This window comes from Anneissia japonica, unplaced genomic scaffold (assembly GCF_011630105.1).
Source record: "Anneissia japonica isolate Jap-2015-1 unplaced genomic scaffold, ASM1163010v1 scaffold287869_len1821871_cov162, whole genome shotgun sequence".
Classification (NCBI taxonomy): Eukaryota; Metazoa; Echinodermata; class Crinoidea; order Comatulida; family Comatulidae; genus Anneissia; species Anneissia japonica.
Window position 1 is genome coordinate 772,522 of NW_022741034.1, and position 10,439 is coordinate 782,960.

At 34.0% G+C, this 10,439-nt stretch overlaps 1 protein-coding gene across 1 annotated transcript in view; it reads left to right on the plus strand.

Moving 5' to 3' along the window:
- LOC117118466 (zinc finger ZZ-type and EF-hand domain-containing protein 1-like) overlaps positions 1–10,439 on the plus strand; it is a 40,971-nt gene that overhangs the window by 10,009 nt on the left and 20,523 nt on the right. The window contains exons 16-30 of the mRNA XM_033263054.1: positions 417–583; positions 733–898; positions 2,155–2,266; positions 2,565–2,719; positions 3,106–3,191; positions 3,980–4,110; positions 4,341–4,420; positions 4,951–5,023; positions 5,435–5,508; positions 6,274–6,434; positions 6,721–6,885; positions 7,365–7,490; positions 7,716–7,846; positions 8,767–8,927; positions 10,134–10,275. Of these exons, the coding sequence (XP_033118945.1) occupies positions 417–583; positions 733–898; positions 2,155–2,266; positions 2,565–2,719; positions 3,106–3,191; positions 3,980–4,110; positions 4,341–4,420; positions 4,951–5,023; positions 5,435–5,508; positions 6,274–6,434; positions 6,721–6,885; positions 7,365–7,490; positions 7,716–7,846; positions 8,767–8,927; positions 10,134–10,275 (1,930 nt within the window). The remainder of the gene's footprint in view (positions 1–416; positions 584–732; positions 899–2,154; positions 2,267–2,564; positions 2,720–3,105; positions 3,192–3,979; positions 4,111–4,340; positions 4,421–4,950; positions 5,024–5,434; positions 5,509–6,273; positions 6,435–6,720; positions 6,886–7,364; positions 7,491–7,715; positions 7,847–8,766; positions 8,928–10,133; positions 10,276–10,439) is intronic.

A 10,439-nucleotide genomic window follows, 5' to 3' on the forward strand; every position in this document is an offset into this window, starting at 1 on the left:
ATAAAACTGAAAGGCTGATTAATAGACTATCAGGTAGACAGATTGAATGGTTGAAAGACTGATAGATTGATTGAAAGACAGAATAACTGATTGTCTGAATTATACAAACTGATTTATAAATGATTAACTGATTATAAAATTGAAAGGCTGATTAATAGACTATCAGGTAGACTGAGTGAATGGTTGAAAGACTGATAGATTGATTGAAGGACTGAATAACTGATTGTCTGAATTATACAGACTGATTTATAAATGATTAACTGATTATAAAACTGATCAACTGATAGACAGACTAATTGTATACTTAACAGACAAGCTGACTGATTGTCAGACTGATATTGTAAAGTAAATAATTAAAAATGACAGATAGATAAAGAATTTTGAATAATTTTTTTTTTTTTTTTTTTTTGTAAAAGGTTGCCAGTACGTGTAATAAATCAAACACTCCGGTCACGTTACGCACATGGAACGTGGAATCCTTGCATAATTATGGTGACAATCAGCACACAATACAGGTGTTTTTCTGCCCAGGTGCTGAAGTGTTTGATGTAACGTTCGATCCGCGCTGTGAGACTGAAAGAAGGTCCGTAATGATTCAATGTTTTATCCCATCATTCAAATCTATTTTGATTCTCTCAAATACTTATTATAAATAAATCCACAAATATTTATGTATAAATTAATATTTATTCAAATCTTATACTTACCTTTCTTCTTTTTTTTTTTTGGCAGATATGACTTTCTTGAATTTACAGATTTTAGAGGTCATGTGACCCGCTATGATCAAAAGGTTGGCACAGAGAAGTGGCCACTGAAAGTTTCATTTAAAGGAGGCCCTCGTTTACAATTCGTCTTTCATTCTGATAGCAGTCAAAATGAATGGGGCTACAAATTTTCAGTGAGTTTTTCTTGGTTTCTTGTTTCAATAACTGTGGTTGCACACAATGAAGGAAGATAACAACTACTCTGTTTTTTTGTAGTTTTATTATTTGTGTCCACATAATGTAATGTAAAATGTAAATGCTCTGCTGTATATTTAACATCCTATTTAGAGGACAACCATAGCAAACACCAGAAAATGTTATTTAATTGAGTATTGTGAATCTTGGTTACCATGCCCGAGTGGGAGAATCAAAATCTAAACAAATTCCTACTTAAAAGAGAACTAGCAAAATGATTTTTTGTTCTAGAGGGGAAATTTGATATGCCATTTATAATATAATCAACCATAAAATCGCTTTTTGGCAATTTCTTATGGAGTTATAGGTCATTATATACGATTTAATTGTGACGTCACTGGCGAAAAAAGTAACAAAAGATCGTGTAAATAAAACCGCGTAGGGTATCCGCTGCGTACAATCTTTGCGTGCATGCTGTAACTCTTATGTTGACAACCGCTGATGCAGTTATAGGCCTATATGCAAGTTACAACAACCATGGTTACAGCATGCACATAAAGATCGTACGCAGCAAATACCCTACGCAGCGCTATTTACACGATTTTTTTTATTACTTTTTCGCCAGTGACGTCACGGTAAAATCGTATATAGTGGCCTATAACTTCATAAACAATTGCCAAAAAACGATTTTAATGTTGATTCTATTATTAGTGGCATATCAAAAATCTCCTCTAGAACAAAAAATCATTTTGCTAGTTCTCTTTTAATATTTTAATGTTGATAAATTGAATACTTGTATGGAGAATTTACAAAAAGATCAGAGGACACAGAGTAATAAACAAAATTGAAGCCACAGATCTACCCAAAGGCAGACCACCATGAAAGGAAGAAAATGTAGCAAGGTTGTAGCTATAGCTTTGTCTAGGCTATAACATTTTCTGTTGTATGCACATACTAGTCATGTTGTGCCTAAATATGCTCATGATGCGATTTCATCATCATTATATTTAGGCATTTAACATTTTTTTGTCAAATAAAGAGCGGTTGGTAGACATTTATTGGTAAACTCTTAATAGTAAATGTGGATTTTAAGGATTTGCAAGGGGGTTAATTAAGGTGGGTGGGAAATCATGAGATTAGATTTAAAATAGGTTGAAAACCTTAAGGCTGGGCCTGGCCCCCATCTACCTTTGCCTACCATAACTACAACCCTCCACAGATTCAATTATTATCATATTGTTTTGTTTTGAAAAAGATTATTGCAAAAGGATCACCGGATCTGACATTAACGTGGATAGTTGACCTCCAGCTGGGATTAAGCAAACTTCTGGGCATGCTCTGTGCAACGTCTCTGCGAAGTAAAGAAGGTATTATAGAATATATGAATTTCTATTAAGGGACGTCGCTGATAAAAGCATCACTTTATTTAATTTATTCAAAAAAGGGGCTCTGAATATTAGCTGACCTTCTAGGATATGCTGGAAGGGTCAGCTATAAATATGGTAAAAAAAAAAGAAAGAAAAAGCTTAATATTAAAAATAATGCAGTATTAATAATAATAGTAATAGTAATGTTTATGTATTATTATAAATGAAATACATGATTATGCTGGTGTAATTTCATATAAATATCAAATTTGCTAATTCATTCTATTTTCTAAACAAGAATTACTGAAAACGGCTCCAAAGATTGATGACAGCTCCAACCAGCCAGATTCGGAGAACACAACAGAAGCACTTTTGAAGGGCGACCTCTGGAGTATTCTCTTTCGTGCTGGGCATAATGTCAATAAATTCTCGCGTTCTTTATCTGGAGGACTGGTAATATTAATAACGTTAATATTCAAAACAGTTAAAATATTAAACAGTTAAATAAAATTCATGTTGCAGACTATATATAAGCTTGTTTAAAATGTTGTGAGTATATTGAAAAATGAATTAAAAATTGCATACATGATAACAGCAATGTTTATAACCTTAAAATCACCAAAAAAAATCTTCAAAACTTGCAAAAATCAATGTTTACATATTATGCATGCCACTGATAAATTTTGTTATTCAAACAACATAACTAATATCACTGTATTCAAAATCAGAAATATGATGAACACTTTGTTCCCAAGTTATAATTTTCAGTGAATTAAATTGTATAGGCAGTATATTATCAATGTGTACAAATACATTACATTTTCTACGCAATTCTGCAGGTTTCTGAACCTCGCGGTTCCACTGTCAATAAGTTTCTAATGGAGTTAATTGGGGGAGAAGAAACAGCAATGGAAATACTCAAAAAGTAAGTCACATATATCTGCTTCTTTGAAATTCTTCCTTTGGCCAACCATTCCTTACATTGAGAGTCGAATGGCCATGTGGCAGAAGGCGTAGCAACCTACAGCCATAATATTGGCGCTGGTTCGAACAGCATGCTCGCCTGTAGTTCTGGAGGTGGAACAAGTCTTCTTGGATAGGGACCATAAATCGTAGGCCCAGTGTTCAAAATTGGCTCATGTGCACTATAATGAACCCAGTACATCATTCAAGACAAGTAGGGGGGGTTACCCCAGTGCACTGCTCCATCTCACAGCCCCTGTAACTGTTGTCTCATCCAGATGCTGAACAGGCATTGGATTGGATTTATTCGGTGTAAACACCAAGGATAGCCCACGAAAGTCTAGAAGAAGACTTATTTCCAGTGGGGTCCTTCTGGTGGTGATTGGGCAGTACACCGGGAGACAATCCCCTACTCTTTTCCGAAGAGTGTACTGCGTTCTTTAACGTGCATGTGGGCCATAATGCACACGGGACCAACGGCTTAAACGTCTCATCCGAAAGACGGTGCGCTATTGTAACTTGTATTTCAGCCCTCTAGCTGGCACACAAGGAGAGGCAGCGATGGGAATTGAACCGGGGACCTAGAGATCTCCACGGTTCAGCGCACACACAGCGGCTACCACCAGATTAGCCGACTGAGCTAGCTGCTCTCTCACTGAGCTAGCTGCTCTCTTATTGATGATGAGTAACTAACTAGAACTAAACATTATATACATACAATGAAAATGTTTTTTTATTTTTTTCTCATAGGTTTGCTGAAAAGAACCAAACGCAAAATATGGGTGGACCGGTTATAAGTGACACAGTGAGGGCAGTGTTTGCAGCATTGATATGGCACACTCAAGAGCTAAGGGAACAGTTGGATGAATATTTGGAAAAAGGTGAACCTTATTTTTTATGTATATCTGGTATCTTGTTTTGGGGTTTTTTAAATCCCTGTCCACACTTCCATATTTTATTGATATAAACATGTGACCTGCCTAAATGTGGTCATAGTTTGATAGTGTGGACAGCACTTAACTACAATTCCAATTCACACAGTATTCTTATAATTCATAATCTATTCACATATGAGCATTCTTATTACTGAATTGTGTGATTTGTATTTCAGTTGAAACTGCTGAAGGGACAGCTATTCCAGAAGGCGTACATGAAGCATATGTAACAGCAGAGACGGTCAGGCCAGTTCTGGTAAAAAAAAACAAACAAAAAACAGATGATCATTTCTTTTAATGATTTATTATTAATTACTTGTTAAGAATATGTAAACACAACCTAGTTGCGGAATCAGCTGTGAGGAAAATTCTCCAAATGTTTGCTATATATCTGTATTTGCTCATCAAGGCAATTTAAGGTCTTTCAAACACCTAAATTGCCTTCAGGATAAAAGGTATAATATTACATATTATCCTTTTTAAAGTGTCTTCTAGAATAATAATAATAATAATAATAATAATAATAATAATAATAATAATAATAATAATAATAATAATAATAATAATAATAATAATAATTGGTTTTATATTAATAATAGAAATTTTAATAATAATTTTAACTATGCGATTTACCTGTTATATGTCAGTACTGCCACTGCCGTGGGTCCCCTGGGGCCTGGTAAGATGTTTAATTTCAAATATTTTGAATTTAGGCTAAAAATGAAAATTTTATCTTAGGTGACATGATTTTATGAAAACATTTTCTTTGATATTTTTTTTTTCCAGGTGGATCTTCGTCAGAAACACATTGTGGCATCGGAGAACATTATTTCACCTGAAAAATCAAATGATGCACCAGGTAATTAAGGCTTTAAAAATTTGCTGAAATATTCAAATGTCAAGTAAGATTGGAATTTTACTTCTGATTTCGTAGGACAATTAATTTATATTGGTATAATCATAAAACAATATTTGTTATAAAGCGCCTAATTATTTATTTAAAAAGAAACTTGTATTTGAAAATCTAATAATAACATTGGAAATTTATGAAGCCAGTATCCGTCAAAGGGAAAACACTCATGGCGCCCTCTATTTAGTTGGTTAGTACTTCTTCCAGTGTTCTCTTAATTCAAATTGTCTGTCCCAGCATGCTATTTAAACATCCCTCCAAACAAATGAAACCCATTCTAAAATCCATATTTTCTTTTCTTACTACTATTCTTAATTATGAGACAATGAAGGAATGTTTCATTAATTTGTTTTTTCTCAGTATTAGCATGGAAAGAGAAGGCAGAGTTTTTAATGGAGTTTGGTGGCCTTTCAAAGATTGAACCAAAGCCTCAGGTATCATATTCCATTTTAAAGTGTTGTAGTTATATCGATTTGTAAATAGATTTTTATTTTGTTTACAAAGCTTTTATAAATATTTAAACATAGTTTGTGGAAGAGGTACTATATACAAAACATACATTCATAATATTTACTAATTAATTATATGATATTAACCAAAAGGTCCACTGATTAATCTCAGATAAGATAATATAATACATACTCCAAGTATTGAAATGCACGCCATCGTGTCAGGATTCAATATTTCGACATTAATTATGTCATCAGGAATGATGATGACATATGAAATTGGTATGGAGAAATACTCTGTCAGTTATGAAGGTGATTTTTTAGGGAGTTTTGTTTTTTGTAACAAAAATCATTTTTATTGAAAATTTGAACCTAAGAATAACTTTTCGCTGTTCAGTTGCTCTACCAGCTTAGCAACTATCCAAACTTTCAAATTTTATTTGTCAAAAAACTGTTTATGCCCAAATATAAACATGATGTAGCCACATATGGTCGTGATGTGATGTTATCATTACCATATTTAGGCATGTCATGTAAAATTTGATAGTCTGTACAGGCTTAATGCCTAATTCATCAATAACCAGTTGGCCAATGAGATTCATGATCTCATCTGAAGAAGCCACTATAGATATATGGATGTTTTTTTCTTCCTTTATTAAAAATGTATTCAAATTTTTATTGACATTTGTCTCTCCTTTGTTGTGATGTACGATTGAATATTTAATTCAATTATTTGCATTTTCTTTGCAGGTGAAAGCATTATTAAGGAGATTTTCATCAGTCGGCGGCAAAGAAAATCGGCCTAAAGTTGCTCATCCTGGAACGTTTGATAGCGAAGCAACGTTTGAGCAGTACCCTTCATTCAAGTTGGTTTTAGATTTTTTGAAAGATACAAGGTTTTCAAGGAAAAAGTGAGTAAAAGTAATTGTGCTTTTCCAGCCCAGAGATCAATCTTTATATTAGGGTGAACTTATAATTGTCTCTATGAGTAGAAGTTAACTCAAAAGTGTTTTGAAGTTTAGAAAATTATCAAAACAGTTTTCGAAAAAATGTGACTGAGAAAGAAACAAGTAGAACAGGCAGTATTAACCACCACAAAAGATAAATATAAATGATATTATTCAGTGGATAGTTACATGTTAGGAGTTTATTCATTTGATTGCTTTCATTAATATCTTCTTTTATTTCCATGTCAAGGGTTGAAGACTTATTAGAGCAGAGGGTGCAGCGTGCAGAGCGTGTAGCATCCGGTTATAATTTTGCTCTGAAATTCCTGGAAATTCATGGCACCCCCCACCTCTTCAATGTAGCATGTGTGCAGTTCTTGCAGGAAATGCTTCGAGCTCAGCACAAAGATTTAGTGTAAGATTATATGTCAATGTTAATAACTTGTGTAAAAATATATGAAATACCAAACTGTTTGTAATTTTATTAGAAATGGTATATAGAAATATAAATACTCTTAATTCAATGTACTCAAAACATGTTTATGCATACTTATACTTTTTGCCGAACAATTAGAATATATCACAAAATGTACTGGCAAATAATGAATATTTTAAAATGTTTTGAATGCTATTCCTTTAAGGATATAACTTTGGGGAAAAAAAAGTAGAAGAAGACTTAAGTTTCTAGTATTCACGACTATGTTCAATTGGGCTGTCACATTGGGTGCCTAAAATAAAATTGCATGTAGATAGAAGTCATTTCATATATTACCTGGTAATGCATATGGTGAAATGGGAAAAAGAACATTGTCCTAAATATTTACCTATTTGGAAAACATAGTCAATAGAATGTTCAAAATAAGGATATCAGTGTTTTATTCTTATATCTTTTAGTCACTATGCGGTTGTTATCGATGGGTGTGGTCTAGAACTAGAGACTAAAGTTCGTAAGGCATACTATGCATTGGTCCAGCTGTTAGCAAATGCATTACAAGCCAACTGGACAACCCCAGATGGCCGGTAAGTATAAGAAAATGAACTCTAGCTCACCAATATTAACCGCTCGACTATTCAACGAGTCGAATGGCTGAGCGGTTGAGGGCAAGGGCACTGCAACCTACAGCCATTATATCGGCGCTGGATTCTAATAAAGCATTTTATATTATAGACTATTTTCAAGGACATAACGATAAAAATAATATATTTATAGGTTTACTAAAACAGTTCTTGTTGCCATTTTCATAGATTGGATCAACTGGCAGTAGACTGTATTCAGGCTTGTTTACTCCATCTGCTGGACGTTGATTGGCAGCCGTATGACTTCGCATTTGTAGCAGAAAATTCTATTCCCAGATTGCTTCTAACCATAGCGAAGAGTAAGTGATCATTTTGGTTTGTAGGTTTGAACAAAGTGTGTAAAATAGCAAAAAGTCTGACTGTCATTGTTTTGCATGCAGTTCAATGGAATGAAAAATGCAGTACTGCCACAAAGTAGGTGGCGCCCTATTAGAACTTTTAACGTGCCTTGAACAGACACAGCACGTGTTTGATACAAACAGCTTTTACGTGTACATCATTTTATTTAGTGATTGTACTTTTCGAGATAGATTCCGTTCTTGCCATTCTATTCTCTTTTGTTCTAATCATAAGTAGTAGTTTTTTGTAAATTTATTTGTTCATTTAATTTCATTACAATTAACCATGTATGACCCAAAAAACATGATTCCTTAAAAGATTATATAAATTGTTTTGGCAAAATGATTAAATGAATGTATAGTGGATGGATGGACCAACAGATGGATAGAAAAAATTTAATTAATAGATGGCTGACAGACAGATAAATGAATGAATGAATGAATGAAAAAACTATTCATTTCTGCTGGCTTGTGGATTCATTGACAATGGGTAATAATATATTGAAATTTTAAATCAGTATTTTGGCAAGCTCACCTATGGTTCTGGTGGTGGAACAAGTCTTCTCGCATAAGGACTATAAGCCATAGGCTCAGTGTACACAAATACTCCTGTGAACTTTAAATAACCCAGTACATCTTTCTAGACGAGTAGGATGTTACCCAGGTGTACTGGTCCACTTGGCCTTTGTCATGGACAGATGAAAGTGTGCTGGTTTACCGGCTGCAGAGGACATGACATGACCTCAGGGGATGAGAATGTTATTGTAATGTGCAACATCTGGTCCACCCTGCCTTTAATAAAGTTGGCATTATAAATTTCATTATTATTATTAAAAATGAAATTTAAATTGTACGCTAATTGATGTGTTTTTGTATTCCAGGAGCTGTCAGCCTCTATAGTCACCAGTCCTATGAACCCAATGACCTCAAGGAATTGGATGACTACAATGAACAGAAAGAGTGGTTTAAGGAGTGCCAGGATGACAATTTTCGTCACTGGTTCGGTCAGATATCAAATAAACCAGATTTGGAGACCAGACGAGTATGTTGATGATGTTTCAAGTGATAGTTGCACACGTTGCATGATAGCTACATGTGTCCAAGTGATACAGTACCTACATGTTTTCATGTGATAGTTGCATCTGTTCATGTGATAAATTGCACATACTCATGTGATAGTTGCATCTGTTCATGTGATAAATTGCACATACTCATGTGATAGTTGCATATATTCATGTGATGATTGCACATATACATGTGATAATTGCATGTGTTCATGTGATAATTGAACATGGGATAGCTGCATATGTTCATGTGGTAGCTGCACATGTGATATTAGCACATGTTTATGTTTGTGCTCATTGGTTAGTTGCACATGCTTATGTGTTGGTTGCACATAGATAGCTGCTCATGTTCATGCGATTATCCTACACATGCTCATGGTTATGCATGTTTTCATGTGATAATTGCACATATTTATGTGATTACTATTGTTAATGTGACAGTTCATTGTGATAGGTGCTCGTGTTCATAGTTGCATGTGTTCCTTTGATAGGTACACATATATATAAGATCAGTGGTTGCACATTATGATTGAAATTTTCACATGCTCTTATGATGACTCCACCTGTTCATGTGCCTGGTCATGTGATAGCTGTACCTGCTTGTGTGATAGTTGCACATGTTTTTATGATAGCTGCACATATGTGAGCTCTCACCACGAAATGAGACGCATCGTTGGTGAAATCACATTATTGTGATATTCAACAAAATAGTTCAAAGTCTAAATTTTAACATTTTTATTTTAAAGTTTTTAAATAACTTGATATTTATATTTTAAGATTGTACAGTATACATTTTAAGTGAATTTTCTTTCTAAAACAGTGTTCTCTGTGCATGTTCTATAATTCTAGTCCTATTGTTTGTACAGGATAGTTTATCTTTAAAGCCGATTTTCTCAAAACGTGGTTCTTATACACCAAAACTTTAAATGCTCACATTTCTAGATCTACTTATCCTAAGGAAGCCATTCAAAAACCAAATTAAAGGTCATAAACCAAATTAAAGCTTATAATGTGATCTATCATATATACCATAATATAAACTCAATTTTTGATTTTCTAACTATGTGACTCATTTTGTGGTGAGACCTTACACATGTGCTCATATGATTGAATTTTCTTAAATATTTAATCATTTTGTTCATCTTATGATTAATCTGCATTGCTTCTCTGTTTCTTCCAATTAGCGTATGCATATGTTTGTAGCACAGTTCTGTGAGTTACTGGTTGTGAAAATAACGTGCGATGGATGCGGTACGCTGTTACCCGGCAGACGGTATCATTGCTTGGACTGTGAGGATATGGATCTGTGTAATACATGTTATCTTGGTAAGTCACGATCACTAACAACTCTTTCCTAACCTTCATGGTGGGGCTTAAGTCGTCTTTGCATATGGCCTTTTTGAATTTTTATTTTCAAAGCAACCATCTACCTGGGTCAGTTAAATCCTGTGCCTCTACCCCTCATTGCTGAACTTTTTGCAGAATGTATC